We start from the raw sequence: 23,535 nt of genomic DNA on the forward strand, positions 1-23,535 counted from the left end.
TACGGACTAACAACGAGGTCACGCAGAATCCAATTTGGGCAAGTGCAGAGGTGGCTTATTTTTTATCCCTCCCAAGAGCGCCGGTCAAGTATAATACGGTCTTGACGCGCTCTGAAAAACACACTGGTTCTGGACGTGAACACGATCGAGTTCTCCCTCCGTTTCAGTGAATCACCGCGGAAACCACACGCGGATATTGTCGTATAGCACACGAAGTCAAGTTGCCACGACGGTGTCTACGACCATCACTTTCATTACCAGTTGCCGTCCGCTGGTCGACACAAACTGACCTGCTACCGAAGAAGTTTAGGATATTCGAGTCGGTTGGATTAGTTTTCAACGTGATTTAATATTTGAGAGTAAAATTTAACAAACTTTCTATATTTTGCTGTGTTTTCTGTATCTTAGCGAAGTTTTGATTGGGCGAAAGAATTAAGGATGACAACGATGAGCTGCTTGGCACCGGGTTGCCAGGACGCTTTGGAGCACAAGTTGAAGAATATACCGGCGTTGAAAATGGCTTCCGAAGAACTTAAGTTTGAACCTGAAAATCTCGACGCGTTTTATACCAACAAAGCGAAATTGGAGCTCAGAGAAACACCTGAAGTTGTCGAAGAGGGACTCCGTGTTCTCCGAGAACTGCTGAAGGGTAACTAAAAATTGTCTAGCCGACACTTTTTCTAATCATACATTTCGCGTGTACCATTTGAATTTTATTATATCCGCGCCTATTTTATCGTCCTCGCGAATCACGATTTAAAGATTGTCAATCCCATAAAAGTGATTGATTTCACAATAAGAGGTAGAACGATGGAAATCATTTTCCCTATTCTTTCGAATCCTCAAAGTCCTCCTCGACCGGCGTTCGCGATTTTCTTTTTGTTTCTTGCATCGAGTTCGAAAACAGGTTTCTCAGGGTTGAACTGACGCGTGAATTGCAAGGACTAAAAAATCGATGACCAGGAAAATTTTATAAATAAATTAATGTTGCCGAGTTGGGCGGCACTTGATGCTATTTGATTATTTTCTACCTGCAGTTCACGAGCTGGCAAAAATTCGCCAAAATTTGTTCAAAATAATTATCACGAAATTTCAAATTCGTCACGGAAACTGCCAGATACCTCAGTGCAGTAAATTTTCGAGCTTTCGCAATCAGCTGTTATTTGCATAGATAATCACTGTCAATATGCTCAACGATATTTGCTTTTATGATTCTGCGTTCAGGGAAATATCAATTTGGAATGCCCAGAAATCTCTTTAAGCATGCATGTTTTTTTCCTTGGTGAGTTTGGGGAGAGAAAATAGAAGAATTACAAAATGAAATTTAAATCGTTGAATGTTATCAACGTTTCATTCATGCGCTTATAGATTAGATAAAGATAATCATAATTACTTTGTCTTCCACCTTCACTTTTATTTTTCCTCAGGTGAGCCAGATCTAATCGTACCATTGGAAGCGGACGAATATTTATACAGATTCTTGAGACCCTGCAAATGGTATCCCGAGAGTGCATTTGGATTGGTAAGTCGGTCATTCGTTTTTTTTCTCAATCTTCGTGACGCGTGACTTGAGACTTTCCGCTAGGCGAATCGTTGTAATGAGATAATGATGAAAATAAAAGTGAAAATCTATTTGCAATCGGTTACGCGATCGTGTAATAAGTAGGTAATAGCTATACCATGGGAATATCAGCTGTGTGAGAATACCTGAATTCATTCACGGTACCGGCGACTACAACCATAACTTTCCAGAAAAACCTGCTGCAGTCACGAGAGTTATGAAATGAAACTCGGCAAAGACTGCAGCTTTCACCGACCTGATAATCCCGCACGCTCTTGAACTAATCGACAACATTGCCGAGCCTACAGACCCAACTTTGCATTTCTACAAACATCGTTCAAATGACAAATTTTCTATTCCTCTTCTATCGTTTTCGTTTTATCGCGATGTCTGATGAAAACGCAGCGAAGATATGAAAAATTAGGGAAAACTTAACGCGATCACACGTCGGTTTTAGCCTGAGAAAACTTTCTAATGGGCAGCTAAAATTCTGTACACAACAAAAATTTCTCCTCGCAGATAAAGCGCTTCCACAATTACCGTCGTACTCATCCGCATCTGTGCAAAGGGCTTTGCCCCAGCGCGGAAAAGGGTGTTCTTAAATCGGGCATAATAACTCCCTTGCCAAGAAGATGCGCGGATGGTGCTCGTATCCTGCTCATCCAGGGCGGAAAAACATGGAAACCGAGAGAAGTATCGTTGGAAGAAATACTCAAGGGTGCTATGCTGGCCCTCGAGGCCGCCATGGCGGAACCAAAGACGCAGGTGAACTTTTATCCATTTTTTCGCACTTTTTTCTAAAGACAACTCGCAACGTTGGGCAACGAAAGAACCGTAATAGAATAATGGAATAATATAAAACCGCAACGAGCGATAGATGACGCAACATAATGTCCGATGGGGGAAAAAATACAAGTATATCCAAACAATTAGATAAACCAAATATTTTCCGTGGATATTTTTAGTCGCGCCTGTTGCGGTTTCGTTTCGTCAGTCACTACCGAATCCGTGAACCGAAACCGCTGTTCATTGCGGCGCGAATCTTCCGCCCAACACAACGATACAACGTAACAACACCTTCTTTAATTTATTCCCACTACTTTTCTCTTTCGTTCTCAGGTTTGCGGAGTTCGCGTTATTCTGGACATGGCGGGGCTCAGTTTGTCCCACGTCACATATTTTACCCCAAGTTTTGCGAGGGCTGTTTTGGAATGGGTTCAAAGATGCTTACCTTGCCGGCTGAAAGGAGTTCACGTCGTCAATCAGCCCTATATTTTCAACATGGTTTTCGCCATTTTCAAGCCGTTCATGCAGGTGAAGAAAGTCAAAAAGTTTCTCTCTCATTTATTTGCATACCTTCGCAATTCTGTCCAGAAAAAAAATTAGCCTCGCCTTCCGTCGACCGGATCGAGTGAATGATTGATAGATTTCTGTACGATTCCGGATTTTGAAGTGCGTGTCGATAAATGTCTGGAATTAGATTACCTGATTCCTGTTTTTACGGTTCTCTTGATGGCTCTGAAAACCTGTGGTCAGGAAAATCCACGCTATACATAAGTAGCGGAAAAATACGCCATGTTTCGTAACAGTTAGAATTACCTGTTGCATCTACAGCGAATGTCGTTCAAGTTCATCTCGTGCTTAGGATCGAATGAATGTCGTGAGACTGTGAAAAAAAATGTCAGCCCTAAAATGCATTAAAATGTAGAAATGAAATCGTCCACAGGAAAAATTAAGGAAAAGGATACACTTCCATGGGACGGACAAAGTTAGTCTGCTGGAACACATCGACTCCAAAGCTTTGCCAGATCGTTACGGGGGAAATTTGGAGTTCCCCACGGAACCCTTGGGCATGAAATTGTACGAGTATTTCTGTAACTTCGAAGAGGATTTTCTGGGTAACGAACAATTTTTCGATTATAATTTTCGACAGGGGCTGAATTTATGAATCATTGATCAATTTTGAGCACCATTCGTTTCAGTTTCGAACAAATACGGATACGTTAAGAATAAAGATTGACGATCGGACGTTGGTGCGGAAAAGAAGAGAGCAAAGAATGAGATCGATCGCTTCGACCGATCTGGTTGTCCGTAATTTGAAATAGAACAACGATGACAGCGTATTTAATAAAGAAGAGTACGAAAAGGGAAGCAGAGCCGCGTTTTTTCGAAAATGCGACATGTTTCTCGTGACGCACGTGCAGCGTCAAACTTCAATGACGAAATTTTACACTACAGGTATTTTAATTTATATGTTCAAATGTATAAATATATATTGAGAATATTCACATGTATTGTTATATACAAATATTGTACGTTTTATGAAGATAATTGTTCATAAAAATATTAAAATCACACACCTTGTCTTTGTCGTTTTTTTCCGAGTTCTCATCGAACCCTCCCAGTGCATAGTAGTCATTGTTCTTGTACCAATGATTTGTCCACCAGAGTTCGTTTATATATTTTTTTTTTTTCCAAGCTCTTTCGCTTTCGCATACGACAAAGCATATTAAACCATTATTGCATAATTATACAAATGAAGAAGGACTGTAGAAATTAGAGTTATAAATACGTGGTGCTGCGTACAATCGACACTGGTCTCTGTACAATGATATACATATAAGTTTATCGCGTTTCCGCGTTGAAATCTGCGGATTTTGTATGTTGCGGGTTGCCATTACGGAGGCGCTGGACCACTGGATGGTGGCGTCTGCATACCGACAACCCAGATGACGACTCGTCGGTCTCAACGTGGAAAGGGGGATATATCGTGTATTTTAAATATATTAATTTGATTTTTAAAATGTACATTCTTCTAAACTTACAATTAATGTCACGATGTGCGCAATATAGCAGCCGGTTATAATTTATATCGTTTATCAAGAGGAGATCGAAGCTTGATTATTACTCACGTCTGTTGGTTCATTTTTTGCGGTATCCGTAACTGTTGATGGCTGGAAGAGAAAGAAAGGAAAAATTAAATCTCGATTGCTCCTCAAATAAACCGAGTGAATAAAAATTTTTGCAATTGACATTCGTTAAGAATTATCATTGTATTGTTCCATATCCTCACCCTCGTACTCGGCGTCACACATCATTAGTAATTCGAGCCATTGAGGTCCCGTCACCCTCGGAATTTGAAGACTACCCCCGTAGCAATCGGGCAGACATTTCGGGGACAAGTATTGGTGCAGAGATTTTCGTTCCGTGCCGTGGAAGATTATCTGGCGATTGATTAGGGGAAAAATACGGACTTAGATTTATTATTTTCGCCGTGGATTCGAATCGAAATATTCCGAGTCCGCTGGACACGGTTCGATTTCCAAAAGAATAATCTAGAAACTCACTCTTCCCCTGAGCTTTTCCCTGAGGAACGGCTTGAAAAGCGCGAAGACCATGTTGAAGATGTAGGGCTGATTGACGATGTGTATGTTTTTAATTCTGAGCGGAACGCTGTCCTGAAGCCAGTCGACGATCCTCTTGGCGAAGGGTGGTGTGAACTGCCAAGTTTGCTGAAGCGAAAGTCCATCCATATCGAATATCACTACAGCTCCGGTGACCTGGGAGGTGGGTTCCAAGGTCGCAGCTTCCAGGTATAAGACGCATCCCTTGAAAACTTCGTCGAGACTACACTTGTTGTGCTTCCATTTCTTTCCAAGTTCTATTATCAAGATACGACGACCGTGTTGATCCCTGTTCGGGAGCACCGTCAATATATTGTGTTCGAAAATGTTTTTTTCACGGCTGGGCTTCAGGTCATCGTAAACATTTGAGTGCTTGATTTTGAAACTGTAATAATTTTTTATCAGTTTCAACGCCGACTCGGGGTAGTATTTGCACGGCCTCAAAAACCGTATAAGCCACGCTTCGTTATCGGACGGCCAGACGAGGTCGGTTTCGGCTGAAAATTGGGACGAACGAAGAAAATAATGGATAAAAGAACCGCGACTACTTTTCGCCTTGTTTTCTCTTGAGTTTAGGTCACTTTCTTCGACGACTCACCCTCTAAAAGTTCCCTCAATCGCGCCACAGCCTCTTTCTGCCTTTCGGGCGTTTCCCTGAGCTCATTTTTCGCGATTTCCGAAATCTGGGCGCTTGGCGGGGTCAATTCCAATTCCAAGGTGAAATCGCCGAGTTTCAGGGACGGCAGGACCTCCATGTCGGTCATCATCGTGGCTGAAAGGAAGCAATAGCGAATTGTTAGCCCATCGAAATACCTGAAAATCTGATTAATAGATTAAATGCATGGGGTCGGGAAAAGGGAGAGCAATTTGCAGCTGATGGAATTGAATTTGCGCAACAATAGTTTTAGAGCCTAGCTCTGGAGGAGAAAAATTATATAGATTTTTTTGATTAGACAATTCTAAAACTAGAAGCTTCAAGCTTCAATTTGGTTTCATGTGAGTTGGGCTGAGTTTATTTTTCAGTAAGTTACAAGCGTCGGAAATGGCCTGAATCACACCCACTCAGAATGAATTGATGAATGGGCAGTAGCAGTCTGTTGTGTTTACTACGCTTACCCTTTTTACTACGCATTCCGTAGTAGAAAGATTAAGAAAAGGGTACGGAGAATGTAGGTCAGTGGGTGAGTAGTATTATGTTTACTCACAGTTCCTCATGTATGGGGAATATTTTTGCCAAAATTGACGTCGGAAAAGAGAAACAAATCCTGAGAGAATGTACCTCGATAAATCTACGTACCTATGACTAATTGACTGTATGGTTCTATGTGATTTACGTGAGGTGCGGTTTGTGACAAAGCTTATTACGTTTGATGATCAGACCAATTTGGCTTCCAGATTCAGGTTTCTGGAATTAAAATCCATCAGAACCCCATAGAACTCCCGGAGAAAAATTGATTTTTAGGCCGAAAGTAAAGTAGTTGAAAAATTGATTGTATTGCACTTTTCTGACGTATTTTGACCTCAGGAATCCGAATCTGAAAGGAAAATTGACCTATCTCTAAAATTAAACGAGTTATCGCCAATTTTCAGCTTTTTGGGGTCGAAAAAAAAAAATTGATTTTTTAGTCTATATTAATGTAATTTGAGCCCAGGAATCTGAATCTGGAAGAAAAATTGATCTATCTCGAAAAATGACTTAGTTATCGCCGAATTATCGCATTTTTTTGCATAAATTTGAGGATATCTCGAAGGGAAAAATTCGTAGCTCAATTTGGACAACGGATTCGTGTTCCTGAGGTCAAAATACATAAGAAAAGTGCCATACGATCATTTTTAAAAAATAAAAATTTTTGGTCGAAATTTGAAAAAATCGTAAGGGGTACACCTTGGAAAAATCTCAAATTTTGACCAAAAATTTTTATTTTTTAAAATTGATCGTATGGCACTTTTCTTATGTATTTTGACCTCAGGAACACGATTCCGTTGTCCAAATTGAGCTACGATTTTTTCCCTCCGAGATATCCTCAAATTTATGCTAAAAAATGCGATAATTCGGCGATAACTAAGTCATTTTTCGAGATAGATCAATTTTTCTTCCAGATTCGAATTCCTGGGCTCAAATTACATAAACATAGATACAAAAATCAATTTTTTTTTTTTGACCCCGAGAAGCTGAAAATTGGCGATAACTCGTTCAATTTTAGAGATAGGTCAATTTTTCTTCAAGATTCGGATTCCTGAGGTCAAAATACGTCAGAAAAGTGCAATACAATCGATTTTTTAATTACTTTACTTTTTGCTCAAAAATCGATTTTTTTTTTGCTCAAAAATTGATGTTTTTTTGCCCAAAAATCAATTTTTTTTTGGTTTTCCAAGAGTAACCTGACGTATGATCAGCTCATGAATCGAAATCCGAAAGCTGAAATCATCTACTCATGCAATCGATCGAGTAATCATTAATCATTCGCTGTTGGGAGCAGAAAAATTAAGACACATCGAGTGGTTTTAGTCGTAGACCCACTTTGCTTCGTCGCATCTATGCATGGAGCGAAATATTCGAATTTCTCAATTCTCCAGTAAACTCGAGCTGAGCTGGAGACCGAGTGGGGTGGACGTCGATTACCATCGACGAAGTTGTGGCTGCAGAACTTTGCCGAACATTATGATATTTACACCGAAACGAGGGTTCGCCGTGAACTCCTATTGGTCGATACACCGTTCGTATCCTCGCACACGGATAATATCCCGGCTCGAACGGATAATATCCCGAGCGGTTTGTTGTGAGACGTCACCTCTGCTCAGCCCTGAAGGTGACGCCTCAAAACAAACCGCGCGCTCGTGGCTACCTGAGTCCAGCTAACAAGCGCGGGTTTGCTGGTGAATTGAGAAATTCGAATATTTTGACGCAGAGATATCCTCAAATTCATGACAAAAAAAGCGATAAAATGGCGATAACTCAGTCAATTCTGTAGATAGATCAATTCTTTCAGATTCGGATTCCTGAGGTCAAAATACGTCAGAAAAATGTAATACAATCAATTTTTCAACTACTTCACTTTCGGCCCAAAAATCGATCAAGTGACACTATTTTCACCGAAGTTAAAAATATTGTGATGAATCAATTCGTCGTTTCTAATCGGGCTCATGTTCAGCGCCGGAGACTTGACCAATTAAAAAAGTTAATTACATACGAAGATTGTGATAAGGCCGCGGTTCTTCAAACTTCTGACAAAGTGCATGCAAATGACAGATAAAGAATCAAGGATGCTCTGCGAACATCTAGAATGACATGAACTTCCCAACTTCAAACTTTGTCTCGCAATTTCCGTGGCTAATTTCATATGATCATGAAATCATAAATGGACGATGTATCCTTCATATCTGTTCGGAGGATCCATGTGAACAAGATCAACAAAGAAATGCATTATCAGGAATTTTCCAACATCAACTGCAATACATATCGGAGTCACGTCTCTGTGGGTTCTTCATCCGAAGTCGAAAGTCCAAAATGAAAAATTTGAGGGCATAACATTGACTGGCCGCAGCTGACGGCCTCGAGAACGTTGGGCCTTGATCTTATGGGTGATCACCGAGAGAAAGTTTTACCGGTTTCATGTACACAGCTATAAAAGTATACGTATGTATGATAATGTGTGGCCGTAGCTCTCGGACACGTCATCGTAAATCCCTGGACATGATTTAGTTCCAAGTAGTCAATGTTCACCCATGATACGTGCGCGAAACCAGTTTTCGCCCGAGTTTTATCGGTATCATCGATGATAATGGTCATTATAATCGTTAATAATATCCAATACGGATTCTGACATCTCGTTGGATTAGCAAAAACAAACTCTGCAGCGATCCGTCAGGGTCAGTTTCGATTAAATATCCAAACAACTCAAAAGATATATTCCTCTCAAGGTCCCGATAAAATGTCGATGGACACACCGCAGGATTATTAAATAATTAATCGATCAATCACGCAATCGACGAAGAATGAAAAATTGGGTCGCGTAATAGATTTGATTACGAGTAGCGTAATGCACGATATCGAATGATTCGACGAAGACAAATATCACATTTGTCACGACCGAAAGCGCAATAAGAAATGATGAAAAAAAAATCCATCTTGTCATTTTGTTCTATCGGCGAAAGATGCTCGTGCAAATATATCCGCGTTTTTTTTTTCGAACGTCGGATGGTATTGGAAAACATTTCAATGACAAAAACCAACGGAAGTGAAAAAAAAAAAGAAAAAATGAAAAGTACTATTCATATCGAAGTGCTGACACACGACACACAATTTATCAAGTTTTTTTGTTCGGTTTCTTTTTTATCACACTCGTTAGAACATGATTATATGTTACCCATAGATATACCTGTACGTGAAGTTTTTACACTCGCTCATTGTAAAACGAGAAATAAATATTATTTCGTTAATTGTCGTACGAGAATTTTTTATTGAATCGTTTCCATTGTAATTATTATTTTAATTTTTGAATCATCTGCGTCAACTCATTTGTTGTTTGACGTAAGCAACGTGAGATATACGAGTGGTCGAATACAGTAATGTAACGCCGAGTTTTAATTTCTTATACCTGTCTTTTGTATTTCCAGAGTCGCGAGTTGATCAATTCTCATTTTTCGTTCTTTGTGAAAGAGTGAATAAAAAAAAGTAACTGAACGAAACGTGAAACGAGTGGTAAAAAAAGCACAGCGAAGTAGTCATATTTATCAGGATTGGTGTGATGTTTTTTAGTCTTTTTTTTCTTCATAATCTCGGTCCCGAATTAGATTAATCAAATCTCAAATACCTTCTTTTTTTTTTTTGTCGCTTAACATAACTGGGAAAAAATCGATTCTCGCGTCAATTTCTTCTACCATGTTTCTTTTTTATGTCCTCTTCGTTGGAAGATCCGTGAACACAAAATTACCATTAATTAACATTCGTTCGCAAATTCGAAATGCTTCGGCTTCGAGTCATCTGACCGGCATGAAGAATAGAAATAAATTCTATGCTCAGAAAATTCTAATACTTGAGGTGAACCGAAGCATTGAATAGCACGTTGTCGAGACGTTTACATAATTGTAATTTTTTGCTCCCGGTTATCTCGATGTGTTTTCTCGTACTTCATTTTTACCCACCATCTTCCAGATCTTCCATATATTGTCCAAGGATCAAGGTGATCGGGGTTTATCGCTTGACTCGCACCGCTCAATATGATCTGGGATTGATAATTCATTCATTTACACTCAGCGCTGATCGAGTCTATAAAAAGATATGTGACTCACGGAACGACTGTATACTCGATGCAAATCAGCGTGACACTCGAAAAGATCTTCCAAGGAATAACTTCGTGGATCACTCGACGTTATAACGAGGCTTTTTTTCCTGACTCTATGTAGGACAAATGTGGAGCAAAAATTGTAACGCGTAGCCTGTCGGCATTTCAATTCTTTTTAAAAGGGGATGATTAGGGAACCGATTTCCTTCCGAGTTTTTGAAACCTGATTCTCCAGCGAGAAAGCATTCAATTAATGCGAAATTCGTACAACTGATAAGGTAGAAGTTCTCGAGTTCTGAAAATCGAGAGAAGAATGAACTTGAAAGAAATCACACCCTGCTTTTCTCTCTTCTTTTCCATCACTGACGTCAATGTTACTGTATCGCGTGTCTTTTGGCTGATAATAAGAATTTGAATGTTCTTTTGATGTATATTTTGCCACCAGATTTATCCAATTGAAATACGATGTATCGTAGCGCATTCGTCCGACAGCTTCATATTTTAAAGAACATTCGTAATCCAGTCTCGTTTCACTCCACGTTCCGGCGGTATGAGCGTGTACGTGTTCGGTACGCTTAACGATGAAAATATAATGCAGGCATAATAATATGCGTCTCCTTGTCCGGTTTTATGGCATTGTTAATCGCATCACATTTCCCAGGTTTGGTTATACGTGGAGAAAGTTTAAACGGATAATAAACAATTACCGCTCCAACTAAAAACAACCGGTCTGTGTTCTAATTTTAGATTAGTTTTTGGCGGGATTCCAGTGACCAAACGTGAATCGATTTCAGAAATTGGTCATTCTACACTTTTTTAATTTTCAACGATCGCGAAGCGTGCGCTTTAATTTTCGTTGCAGGTGAAAAAAAAAAAAGAAAAAATTCCACGTGCAACGAGAGAGAAAATAAATCACCCCGGAAAAAAGAGGAATTTTCCTCAAGAATATTGATCAAACATTGAGATGGAGAGAGAGAAATATAAAGCGGTATACTAATTAAATACCGAAATATCGAAGACACGGTAATTAAATAACTATGCGAATTTCAATGTCAACGTGAAATATAAACGAGGAAATGAAAATATAATACAGCTCGTTGAATAAACAACAGTACAACGCCATACATAATCGATGAAATAATAACGCTTGTTCAGCAGAATGTGATATCAAAGCAGCAAAGCAGTGCAATAATAATGAAGGAATCGAGTTTTTACGTTAACTTTGGTTAGATATTATTACGCAATGCATAATACATGCTTTTATAATATTCAACTTCAAAAGTGTAGTGTAATTTTGCACTATGTAAGAGATCCTGATCTTTTTTTTTTTTCTCGTCTCGTGTTCCAACGTCTTTCATTAGAATCCAAGATTGTTCGTGCGATTCAAATGACAAACTAACTCGACTTTTTGAATGGATACTAATTTTTTTATCCTCTAATTACAGTAATCTGTGGTCGACTGAAACCCCAGCGGTAGCCCAAAGCAAGTTTCAATTATTATCATTGCCTGGAACTGGAAAACAAATATTTTACAAGTCTCTGTAATGGGCGTTACGTACTAATCGATTTTTCCAACCGCAACCGATGTCGCAACGAATCGAATCACGCAGGGCTAAAATTTCGTGGAGTATTTCCAATTGCTTGCACACCGAATTGTTTTCCTCAAACGTTTCATTTCTCTCGTCTCCACTTATTTTTTCCTCCCAACTTCGTAATTAAGACGAATGCGATGAATTTGCACCTTGCATTTCCAAATGTGCCCCGAGTCGGAAGATCCAAGTGAATCTCCGAGGTCACCGTCGCGCGCTCGTCTTTCGGAAAGCATCGGATAGCGTGCAGTAGTCGAGAGACCGAAGATCTGATGGCAAAATTATATTTTTCGTCTGGTCGTGTCTCTCGAGTGACGGATGAAATCCTGTTGACAAAATCGCGAGTACCGCGCAGTGGCGTGCGAAACGAAACGGAGATCTCTGCGTCGATTAATGATCGCACGAATCGTGCAATTAGAGGAACAACAATCCAACACCTGGTCGTAAGTTGATGAATGAAAAAATGCTCTCGCAAAAATACAGTCATCCGCTTTTCGTTGAAAAAAAGATCCAAGAGTTGTCGATTTTGACTCACGTGCTTTTTTCGCCATGGTGAAACTTTTGGCTGCAATTAGATCCAACGAAGCTCAATCGACTACTCTTTTTTTTTATCTCTGCTACTTCGTGGCTCGATTACGACCAATCCTCAGCTTCACTGTTTATAATTATCTTTACCGTTCTCGTAATTTAGTTAAACTTTTTTTTTCACAATCGACAGCTATCTTTATATCCGGAAGGTATAGTTCAGCGTGTATCACTGTGTAACATATTCCAAATTTGCGTACTCGTGAAAGAAAAAAAAGACAACGAAGGGAACCGAAAATTGGTAACATTCGAGGATTTAACACACGGTTACGGAGGGCTATCGCAGCTCCTCGTCAAAACGTGAGTTACCGTCCCCTGACCAAAAGAGAGGTACTACAATCTTGGATCTTTTTGGTCACCTTCTTATATGCATTCGGCCACGCTAAGCCCGGGGCTCAGAAAGTTCCACGATTGGAGGAGGACTTCCGAGGACGAATAATAACGACCAAAGCAAAGCGTATGTTTTAGATCTTCCCCTCCACTCTGAATACGGTGGCTACACGCGGCACACGCAAAGTTTTATTCCACCATCTCTTTTTTTTATTTTTCTTTCCTCTCCCTTGTGGCGTGGACACTGTCTGGCTGACCCCATGCGAGCCTAGGAGCGTGTTTAGAATGTCACCGGCCTAAGGTAGCGATAAAATTGGTGGGGGCGACCAATTCGATGCACAGGTGAGACGAAACCTTTGGAAGGGGATTTTATTTTACAGGTGTGTTTACGCTCGAGTCGTGGACTCGTACGTGCATAACACACGGGGGGATCGAGTGCGTCACAATTTTTTGGACACTTCCACGTATGTGTGACCATACGTCAGGCGAGAGTAACGAATTTTAAAAATGAAGGAGAAGGAGAGGGAAAAGCAAAGAAGCGAGTGCTAATTGGGAAGACCCAAGACCGCGAAGGTGACGATGATTATCGAGGAGTCAGCATTGAAAAATGTGGAATCGCCGTTGTCGGGGATAATCCGCGATTGATCTCGATTTTCAGCGACGCCGAAAATAAGCCGAACGCGTCGGCCGGTCGCGACGTCGTCGTCGTCGTCATTATTACCGCGTTAATAATAATTTTGAATAGAATTCACCCGAGCCGCAGGATGTGGACATTAGCTCTTACGCAATGGAAATGTATCCGCTCTCCTTGACGTTCGGACAGATTATGTCACGCTCCGTCTCGTTTGTATTGTCATCGTACCGTCGCACGATTTTTTCTGTGTCATCGTTTCGACGCAGTCCGAAGGAACGTCGAGATGGGGAAAAAAATTCGAAAAAAGAATCGCCCCGACAACGGAATCTTTCGAGCTCCGGAATTGAGTGGCACAGTTTTTGCACAGTCTGCATCATAATTCCGATCGTTGCCTGTAATTCATTCGCGAGCCAGACATGTAAAGCAGCCGCCTTCGCGGTCCGGAGGTCATCTCGTGCTCAACGTGTCACTCGTCGAGTACACGATACGATTACTTTTCCTTTCGAGTTTGATCCTCGAGTTAGTTTTATTTGTCTAATCTCGTCGTTTTCATTGTTCCTTTTTTCTCATCGAACGTCAATTCGAGCGACTCGTCGATTGAGCTTCGTTTAGTACGTCCAGCGGATTATTCGAACCGTCAAGTTTGATTGAGACCGGCGTTGCGGCGGCTCGCGTGTCATTCTTGAATGGAAAATTGTGTTTTCCACAACGTGCCCCACTCGAACCGTCGACCTGACAAGGTCTTCGTCGCGTCGCGCGATTATTAGAGAATAAATACGCAGCGAATCAGATTTATTCCTCGTAGCATCGCACGAAAATATCGGTCACCGCAAGTTCGCTGACCTCATCGCGTAACCGGCGAATTGTTCCCCCGATTTTTAAACCAATTATTATTTCTCAGCGGCGCGACGAGCTTTTCACGTGAAATATTTTTATTATCGAGCTACGATTTCCCTCGCATCGTGAAAAGCCACAAGTTTCACTTATGTCACACATAGCGATAGATTGTACCGCGCGTCACGTAGCAGACGTCCGTGCACGTTTTCGCGCTCGTTTATAATTTCTGAGGCTGAAGCGAAAACAACGACGACGACGACGACTACCAAACGGTATCGTATGAAATAAATATGGATGGTGAGCTATAGGCCAGTTTGACACTGACACTGACGCATTCAGCCGGTTGCTCATAGCCATGCCGTCGAACAAAGTGACTTGCAATTAATCGCGTAGAGTCGGTTGGTCACGTCGTCCCACACCATAACGACGATTAAAAAACAGCGGACAGAGCCCATTAATGAACGTCGACTTTTACTCGACTCTGCTAAAATTAGACTCCGCATGCAACGCGAAGGGTCATTCGACGTGTGACGAAAAGCGGGCGCGAAAATTCATCGCAACTCGTGTACGAAAGTGCAGATCGGACGGCTGCAATTGAAAAAAAATGTTGGAGAAATAATCAAATAATCGACTTACGGCCGTGGGTCTGCTTTGCGAGCGCGTTCTAACAACGGTGATTTTTTTCGATCGTTCGCAGAAGTACCTCTGGATCGTCGGCGGTACGATGCGGTTGCAGTCCGGCGTGCGAGTAAAACCTGATTCCCTTGTTTCGGTTTATGCAGTTGAGAAGCCAAGTTGATCACTTTTCCCGCGGCGTCGATCGTCGGAACTACCGCGAGTATTATATCCCCCTTTTACAATAAGAACCTGGAAAATATAATTCATGCAGACTTTGCGGAATGTATCACTGTGTCACCTGGTGCAATTTTTCTAGCGCGTCGGTGCCAGAGGCGGTGGAGGTGGAAAAGGCGGTGGTAAGCGCCAACCGCACGCTCTTCGATAACTCTGCGTAAACCGGCGATCGAATGGAAGAGCAGAAAAAAAAAAAAATAGATAATCTATTGCCCAAGAGACGAGAAGAGATGAAAGAGCAGAAATTACCGACGATATAATGATAGGTGTGTGACGGATGATGGAGAAGTATCGGACTACCGTGCGTAAAGAATTATTTATCAAACTGGCTCGCTTCCACATCGCGATCATGCGCCTTGGCTCAAAATTTTGCTACATTTGATCGTTGGATCGCGATCGCAGCCGTGCGTATAGTTGTAGTTGATACGCATCCGTACTGACCACTTTTCCAAATGACTTTTGACCCTCCCCCCTCCCTGCCATGCCCTTAAAACGGATCGAATCGGCTGAGTGGTTCCGAGTTTACCAACGGTAAATAGTACCGTCATCGTACAAGTATATAATACAAATTGATCGAATGATGTGTCAAATTATCATATTGCGATGGCTCGTACGTTGGCTAAGACGACGATGATTGATCGATCGATTGATACGTATCCTCACCTCCGGAAGATCGAGCAGAGATCGCTGCGCGTAGAAGTGCAGCGAATGCGTTATTTGTCGCTTCGTGCATCCGCAAAAACGTCGGTAAACGTTGAGCGTAGTATAATGATGCAGCACGGCGTACGATCCGGAGGTCACGGACGACTAGTTTTTCGGCCGTGTTGCATGTTGTTGATTCCGTTCGTTGCGAGGACGCGTACGCGATACGAAGTGCGAAGTGCTCCCCACCCGACGAAAATAAAAAAAATAGATAAAGAAAAATGGGTGTACTTCCATGGAGATTATTGTAACTGAAGCGAGCGTGAGTTGTGCACGTAACGACACTCGATGACCAGAGGTACGCGGATCCATCAGCACCGCAAACGTATGAATATACTTCGTACGCACGTACGAGCTTTTCGTTGTTTCCCTTTCTAGAGATTGCCAGGCGTAAGAGCGCACCGTTTCGCAGTCGTGCTAGACGAGTAAGCATTCTCGCAGGTGCAGCTGATGCCTTCACAGGTGGTACGGCAATCTCACGATCGAAATCCAGCTCTGGATAATTTTTTCGGTTCGGGATGAGAACCGACGAAAATTAAACGCTCCGTAAGCGTGTCGCATTTTAGACCCCGACCTCGAATCCAATCCGGATACCGTCCTTGGGATCGCCCTGGCTACTCGTATAGGTAAACCGCGAATGATGGACGAAAATGTCCAAGTATTTGTAATAATTTAGTTCAGCTTATCGTGCGATCTTCTGGTATTTTTCACGCGTCACCCGACAAGCAGCTCTCGATCCGATCTTTATCGGAGTCAGCGATGTCGACACGTGCTCGTGACCTTCCGAAAATCTCCTAGATTGGCCAGGTGCGTCCTTCATCTTTGCACCGGACCCATACGATACCGATTCGAGCACGGATGGTGGCATATTATAATTTCATCGATACGTCAAAGAAGCGGGTGTGAAATCTGACTTGGGGTCACACCTGAAAAACATCGACCGAAGACAACGCAGGCGATCGTCATTGAACGATCGGACACGCGGAGTCGTCTTTTCATCTCACGATCGAAGGCATTGCGCGGGTCCGGAACCTGCGGCAGTTCCGACGATCGAACATCGGTAAAAAAACACAGGCCGATATTGCAAACATACGCACGTATACCCATTGGCGAGAGAACATTTCTATCTAGTGCCAAGTGCAGCGATCGTCTGTCTCAGTTTGAACTCTCGAGTCTCTTTTGGTAGCTCTCTCTATCTTTGGTCCTTCTTTACGGTCTCCAGACTCCAGATAACGGCGGTGAACAAGCAGGAAAGTGACAGTCCAGAGTTGTGGTGCAGCGTTGGAATCGGTTTCAGCTTAGCTCAGGTAGGATCAGCTCGGGTAAGGTTGGACAAATCGCGATCAAGACTGTGTACTCGGTACACCGAGATATCGCTTGTGAGCTTAGGGCAAGACTTTCTCGTATATATTCAGATCGTAAACCAGCAGCAGCAGCAGCAGCAGCAGCAGGAACGAGGCGGCAGCCGCAGCAATAGTCAACGGCATTGATGCGGGGGTTTTTGTTCACCGGCTGACTCTCAGCGTCTGCAGTTCCTCCAGGTTTGTTAACCGGTGAACGTCGAGGAGACGCGTAAGTAAACATTAATTAGAATCGACGAGCGAACAAAATCGAGAGCGAAATAAAAAATTACTTTCAAAGAAAAAGCGTCGGAGGATTTCTTTTTTCATTTTTTTTTTTTTCAAGTTTCCAACTTCAAATTTCGTGACGATCTCCCGTGAACTTGGACTTTTGGTTTCGATTTTATATTTGAATTTTGTCGGAATGGCGAAGATACATTTGGTGGCACAACCGGTCGACGTTACCGTCTACAGTTTTTTTTTCTCGATTTCTTCAATCGTTGTAAAAGATTTTTACGTTCGTTTGTGTAAAAATTGCGAGCAATCGCCATTGATTCGGTGATCGTTTTATACGTTGAAGTGAAAAATTTAATTCCTCCCATTTTTCACATCTCGTTCATCGATGCATCCTTTCGCGCGATTATTCTCTGTAAACGATATTCTTCTTTTGCGTCTTAACGATCAAGACACAGTTAAAGGTTCGTTAATCGTCGGAGTCCGATCAACATCGCCAAAAATGATCGACGCTCCCGTATACCGGCGCTCTTGTTTTACGAGGGAAAATAATTGCCTCATAAGACGCTCCGTAAATATCCAATTTTTATTCCCCAATGAAAATAACAATATCGATAATAATAAAGCATCGATAAAAAAGAATTTTGCGGAAATACCGGTCGTATATAATCCCCCGCTCGTTCAGAGTTTCGAATTGTTTCCTACTCGTTTATTTGGTTCTGTTTTTCTTTTTATTATTCTTCGGCAATTTTTTCGGTCTACCGCGAGCCTAGGTGCATAAACCCAACACCGGTGAACATGACTAACCGGAATGGAAAAAATACCAGCAAAAAATTAACGAAGTTAATAAAAAAGAAGATCAGCTCGAGTCGTGCAAAAAACCGCTCATTTTTCAAGGGCAGGCGAACATCTCGTGATACAGACGTGTGTAATTATCCTTCTCAGGGATCTCGATGCCCAATAAATTTTTTTTAAAACGCGAGTTTTTTGGTTTTCATTTTACTTATCGATTCCAACGTCAATTTTTTTTTCAACACCAGTTTCTGTTCCCGTCTTACCTTATTCTTCTTTTTCTCCTCGTTTTCTTCAAGGATAACGACATGTGTTGCTCAGGTATACGGAATATATATATATATAAACGCAAGATGTTGGCAGTGGTAAAAATTCACTCACAACTCAAAGTCCCTCCGTCTCCTTCCATATTTTCTGATAATTACTCGCTCCTTCCTCCTCGTTCGGGACATAATAACAGATGGAAATGTGCAGACCTTCGGCGTTGAACAAACACGTGTGCACGGAACACGTGCGTATGGGAGATGCGGCTACGGATCGACATCTGTAATGTCGCGTTTGTTCGCTCGTATGCACGTACACTTACATTACACGGTTACAGTAGGGTAAATACGTGCATATGGTAAAACGCAACTCGTGCGTGACTCTGGGATTGTGAAAGCGAACACACAACCGCCGCACAACCACGTTCTCGTTCGTTCTCTCTCTCTCTCTCTATCTCTCTATCGCCGGCGTATCAAGTATACATTATATCTATACGTACGGTAGCCCGTAGATGCAACAGGATGACCCTGGCCAGGTTTCGTAACCGAAGGATCGGTCGGTCGGTCGGTCTTTACTCTAACGGGGAATCAAAGAATTTCAGTGGGTCACCGATGCCGTAGCCACCTTTTACTCTCTCTCTCTGTCAAACGGTCATTTCTTTTTCTCCGAAAGTATCAATTACTTTCGTACTCACTCGACACGTCGTAAGGACGATAATGTCAGAGGTCCTCGAACCGCCCACTCCTGTTTTTACCGAAGGAAAAAAATTAACGAAAGTTGTCAAATTTTGCTCGCCTTTTTTTTTTTTTCAACGTCACGTTTTTGCACGGTTTTATTTTCCATCGAGTTGCGTTTGTGTTTCATTTGTGCAACTTCTCTTTCCGAGGGGAGTAATCCCGTTCATCGGGTTCACGCGATGAAATTCACGCGAACACCGAGGCGTAGCAGCTTCCCCCGAGGCAATTTCATTTGGTCCGACTAGCCTACTTGGTGAGACGTTATGCGACGTTAGATACGTTCATGCGTTATGGTTCTACTCTTTGACCGACATTACGACATTGTGGACTCGTGTCCGTGTGAACCGGTGGATTACATGCACACACCTTTACCCAGATAGAACTATTACGTACGTTGCGCAAACGATTATGTCAGTAGATCTAACATTGCGAGGCGAAGAGAAGGACAAGAAAAAATAGCAGTAACAAATTTCATGAATTAGAAACCAAACGCATCGCGTTACGACACTCGACACGACCCACGCGTGTCGAATAAAATAGGGGTGGTTCAGGGGACGGAAAAAAGGACTCTCGTAATCAGTTCAAAGAAGAGATACGCGTCGGGGTAATCGACCGCTCGCACACGGTTTGCAGAAAATATTTTTCACGCTTAATTTTTAACGTTCGCACTGATTATTTTTCCACTAACGTGTTACCGCACAATGTCCAAACTTTATGGCGAATTCTAAACATTGGGATATTGTATAAGATAATATTAAATAAGCTACGACGTGAGCACGCGATGACCGCGCGGATTCCGTGGGTAAACTGAAGCACCTGTAATGGTACTTGATAATAATCGCTGTTGCCCAATCAGAATTATCATTAATCGGGATATTATACTTACAATTAGGGGGAGACTTCGGGTGAATGGACTACACTTGCCAGGTACAAAATTGTGAACCTTCTCTCCACGTCCATAGTGATGTAGAAAATCGAGGGTATATGTATACGCAGGTATTAGATTGGGTCTCGATTTACGAAATATCGATGTGGGCATACGTTGGACGCTGAATATTCATTAATGTAATCCAACTTCTAATAATCCACGGAGATATCTACACCGTCTAACTACGCCGTTTCGAAATCCAACGACGATTATAGGTATAGCTTGGTGCGCGGCGTGGCGAAGCGTGGCATTTACGCGTTATATTACAAATAAACTTGACGGGAAAGGAACCAAACGTAGTTGGAAATATTTTTTGTAATTGTTTGAAAAAATATTGTTAATAAATGTTGAATTTTCCTCACCACTTTTCCCCTTGGCTCAACCTTTACTTTCCGTTGAGACGCAAAATTTCCCGTACGATTGAATCTTCAATCCTTTTTTATCCTCGGAAAACCTTTTTTTTTTTTCGAACAGGATTCTCGAGATTCGCGAACAAAAAGCGAGGCGACCGTTACGGAAAAAATGAATTACGGCGTATAACTTCGCGCTCGTCATTCCTGCGAATCGTGACGGCGGCACACGGTTATATTTTTTAATTAGAGTTTTATACAGCAGGATACATAACTCTTTTTACATCGCGACTGCGGGGTGATGAACCCGAAGATAAGATGAAAAATAGGATGGTGGTAATTGACGATCTGTCGTTCGTTCTCCCGCAGGATTTACACGAGGAAAAATATCCGAGGTTACAAGAACGCGGCGAAGAATAATCGAGGTCTGCGTTATTTTCGTGAATCGTTTCTGAATGGTGAAGAAAAAAAAAAAAAAAAAAACGTTTCGCCGCATGATCGGGATGTGAATAAGTTATCCATCGAGTTTTAACAGAATTAATTCCGAAGGACGAAAAGCAGCGGATTCTGATCAGATACGTAGAGAAAAATTATTCGTACCTTTGAAGGGTCCGAATTCAGAAGAGCGGATAATCCTGAAACGAATTTTTCCAAGGGCTGCCCTGTAAAAAAATGGTAGGAATTTGAAAAACTACCCTCAGAAACGGATTCGTGTGGTAGAAATATTTTTAACGCGGAGTCTAAAACGAGAAATCTTTTTTTTTTCTCTGTATAATTTCAAGGAATCGTAGAAGAGATCCGTGGATATCGAATCGTGGGATAAAATCGAGTAAGAAAAAATGCCTGAACCAAAAAGTGAGGAGGAAGAGACGTCGGATGACGAGGAGGTCGATCTGGATTTGGGAGAACCTTCGGAGGAAGTTATGGAATACGCGAGACGCGAACTCGGTGAAACCGAGGAAGCTAAATGCCAATCGATTCAGGAACTCAGGGACTTGATTTACGGTGAGTCGAGTGAAAAAAAAAGAAACCGCCGATGCAAGAGCGGAACTCGATAAGCAATTTGCACCACCTCCCCCGGTTTTTCGTTCGGCAAATTATCGATTTAATTATTTGTTTCTCACAGAGAGGGGCGAGTGCACACCACATCGAATGGACGACGCGTTTCTGATAAGATTTCTGAGAGCGAGGAATTTCAACGCCTACCGTGCGCATAGACTGGTCAGTCGATTTGAAAAAATGCAACGAAAATAAACCGTCGATTCGGTATCAGGGGCAGATAATTCATTACAGCATTAGCTAATCACGAGAGTTTGATATACCGGACTTATTATGATTAAGTAGAGTCACGAGGTGAAATATGGACGATTGATCGACCGCGAGTGAGAAACGCCCGCTCAGGTACCGCGGAGATATCGAGTCGTATCGTTACGGGGCCATGATTTACCGTGTCGAGAAGTTACGTAAAATATGGGACAACGTTTGACCACGTCGGGCTTCGCGAGGACTCGTTTCATACCGATATTTCCATTGTACAATGTTCCAGCAGCGATCGCAATTAGCGCAGAGTTTTTTTTTTTTTTTTTCTGCGACACCTGTGACCCCCCAGTCATTAAAAACGGGTTTCAGGGAATCCTATTGATCGCACAAAAATTCCAGGCGTTCGGGTATCACGTTTTTTCGTACAAAAAAAAATCGCCGAGAGTTATCGTCGTTCCGTTAAAAATCGTTCGATTTATAGCGTTGAAATAATCTACGTACGTTGCCAGACAGCCGTATGACGTGCACGTATCAACAGGTGGTGAACTACTGCAATTTCAAGGAAGATCACCCGGAGATCCACCGGGACGTGAAACCCCTGGAGATGCGTCACATAGGCGACGATGACATAGTGACGGTGCCGGCGTACCGGGCGCAGTGCGGTCGGCGTATAATGATTTACAGAATGGGAAATTGGGATCCTCGTAAATACTCGCTGGAGGAAATCTTCAAGGCTACGGTGATCATCCTTGAACTGGGTATCCTCGAACCGCGGGCCCAGATCCTCGGCGGCATCGTAATCTTCGACCTCGAAGGACTGACGATGGCGCACGCCTGGTCGGTCACCCCGCAAGTGAGTGAAAATCCGAAATTCGACTTCCGACTTTTCGCTCTCTCGTCACGTTCTCTTCGTTCTCGATCCCCAGGTGGCCGGCATGGTTCTCTCCCTGATGGTCTCGGCTTTCCCCATGAAGTCCCAGGCCATCCACATCCTCCACCAGTCCTGGATATTCGACGCCATATTCGCGGTGTTCAAACCGCTACTCGACGCCAGAATGAGGGACAAGATATTCTTCCACGGCGACAATATGGAAAGTCTTCATCGTCACATCGATCCTACTTCGTTGCCAAAAAAATACGGTGGCACGCGCAACGAACTTCCGTACTACAAGTGGATCGACAAGCTAAGCCAGAACCCGACGATCGTTAAGGAAATGCAGCAGCTCGGCTACATCGTACCTGAAGAACTGCTCAAGTTATTGAAGTTGTAGCTCGAGGATGAGAAAAGCAAACGATGACAACGGGAGAAAATATGTTCTCAGTGTACCGTAGCTCTATGCTACGTGTACGTGTGTATTTAATTCGACGAGATTTTTTTTTATGTAATTATTAATCGAGGAGAATCAATAAAAGATTATTCCTACTCGGCGATTTTTCCACCTACCGATCCGATTCCGACGACGACGAAGTTCGGTCGCGTGATTCGAAGTTCGGCGAAGGGGTCACGGCCCCCGGAGAACCCCCGTCCCGTGTCCGACCTTGAGAGAATCGAGTTCCCGCTCAACGCTTCTTCGGGGTTGATTGTGACTTTATTTTTTCATTAATCCCATCCCCCACCCCAGGTGATCCCCGCGAGAACCGGTGAACGAGAATAGGTTTAAAGCGATAGTACGAAAGCGGAGCGAAGCGGTTACTACCCTGCAAAAGTAGTAAAGGAGGTCATGAGTGGAGTGGAATGGAGTGGAGTGGAGTGGAGTGGAGAGGAACGCTCGTATATTCATCGTCGTTGTACACATGTTTATGCCTCGTGTTGGAGAGGGCGCCTAGATTTTAAGAGCCGGGCTCTCGTTT

The 23,535-nt window shown here is 42.5% G+C and overlaps 3 protein-coding genes and 1 long non-coding RNA gene across 8 annotated transcripts; 2 read left to right on the forward strand and 2 right to left on the reverse strand.

The window, feature by feature from the left end:
* Positions 1-115: 115 nt before the first annotated feature.
* On the forward strand, positions 116-4,084 carry LOC105683853 (alpha-tocopherol transfer protein-like). Of its 3 annotated transcripts, none has more exons than XM_020851101.2 (7): positions 116-323; positions 409-649; positions 1,428-1,522; positions 2,081-2,326; positions 2,681-2,875; positions 3,288-3,459; positions 3,544-4,084. In XM_020851101.2, exons 2-7 carry the CDS (start codon positions 439-441, stop codon positions 3,579-3,581), a joined length of 957 nt encoding a protein of 318 aa, XP_020706760.1. In that variant the 5' UTR covers positions 116-323; positions 409-438; the 3' UTR covers positions 3,582-4,084. The 3 variants fall into 3 exon arrangements, with proteins under 3 accessions (XP_020706760.1, XP_012252208.1, XP_012252209.1); XM_012396786.3 differs by having other exon boundaries at positions 117-319; XM_012396785.3 differs by having other exon boundaries at positions 116-649.
* LOC105683854 (alpha-tocopherol transfer protein-like) lies at positions 3,817-15,087 on the reverse strand. 2 transcript variants are annotated; one of them, XM_020851102.3, is made up of 5 exons: positions 14,862-15,087; positions 5,564-5,737; positions 4,909-5,462; positions 4,635-4,785; positions 3,817-4,515 (listed from the first exon to the last, which is right to left on the reverse strand). In XM_020851102.3, exons 2-5 carry the CDS (start codon positions 5,730-5,732, stop codon positions 4,484-4,486), a joined length of 906 nt encoding a protein of 301 aa, XP_020706761.2. In that variant the 5' UTR covers positions 5,733-5,737; positions 14,862-15,087; the 3' UTR covers positions 3,817-4,483. The 2 variants fall into 2 exon arrangements, with proteins under 2 accessions (XP_020706761.2, XP_012252210.2); XM_012396787.4 differs by lacking the exon at positions 14,862-15,087 and adding an exon at positions 12,375-12,930.
* Positions 9,306-12,368, reverse strand: LOC125502050. The gene is made up of 2 exons (XR_007279860.1): positions 10,258-12,368; positions 9,306-10,190 (listed from the first exon to the last, which is right to left on the reverse strand). It is a non-coding gene; the product is annotated as an uncharacterized LOC125502050 (long non-coding RNA).
* Positions 15,088-17,195: 2,108 nt separating the features above from the next.
* On the forward strand, positions 17,196-23,107 carry LOC105692403 (alpha-tocopherol transfer protein). 2 transcript variants are annotated; one of them, XM_012411584.3, is made up of 6 exons: positions 17,196-17,351; positions 20,794-21,099; positions 21,207-21,429; positions 21,551-21,645; positions 22,223-22,537; positions 22,611-23,107. In XM_012411584.3, the coding sequence occupies exons 3-6, from the start codon at positions 21,264-21,266 to the stop codon at positions 22,953-22,955; spliced, it is 921 nt and encodes a 306-aa protein (XP_012267007.2). In that variant the 5' UTR covers positions 17,196-17,351; positions 20,794-21,099; positions 21,207-21,263; the 3' UTR covers positions 22,956-23,107. The 2 variants fall into 2 exon arrangements, with proteins under 2 accessions (XP_012267007.2, XP_012267008.2); XM_012411585.3 differs by having other exon boundaries at positions 17,204-17,320.
* The last annotated feature ends 428 nt before the right edge of the window (positions 23,108-23,535 follow it).

The sequence above is a fragment of the Athalia rosae genome, chromosome 8 (assembly GCF_917208135.1).
Source record: "Athalia rosae chromosome 8, iyAthRosa1.1, whole genome shotgun sequence".
Taxonomy (NCBI): domain Eukaryota; kingdom Metazoa; phylum Arthropoda; class Insecta; order Hymenoptera; family Athaliidae; genus Athalia; species Athalia rosae.

Coding starts and splice junctions, on each gene's coding strand:
- LOC105683853 (XM_012396785.3), top strand. CDS start 439: ATGACAACGATGAGCTGCTTGGCACCGGGTTGCCAGGACGCTTTGGAG. Junction 1,523..2,080: donor CCGAGAGTGCATTTGGATTG/GTAAGTCGGTCA, acceptor TTCTCCTCGCAG/ATAAAGCGCTTCCACAATTA. Junction 2,876..3,287: donor TTTTCAAGCCGTTCATGCAG/GTGAAGAAAGTC, acceptor AATCGTCCACAG/GAAAAATTAAGGAAAAGGAT.
- LOC105683854 (XM_012396787.4), bottom strand. Junction 5,463..5,563: donor ATTGAGGGAACTTTTAGAGG/GTGAGTCGTCGA, acceptor CCCAATTTTCAG/CCGAAACCGACCTCGTCTGG. Junction 4,516..4,634: donor GTGTGACGCCGAGTACGAGG/GTGAGGATATGG, acceptor TTTCTCTTCCAG/CCATCAACAGTTACGGATAC.
- LOC105692403 (XM_012411584.3), top strand. CDS start 21,264: ATGCCTGAACCAAAAAGTGAGGAGGAAGAGACGTCGGATGACGAGGAG. Junction 21,646..22,222: donor CCTACCGTGCGCATAGACTG/GTCAGTCGATTT, acceptor ACGTATCAACAG/GTGGTGAACTACTGCAATTT. Junction 22,538..22,610: donor CCTGGTCGGTCACCCCGCAA/GTGAGTGAAAAT, acceptor CTCGATCCCCAG/GTGGCCGGCATGGTTCTCTC.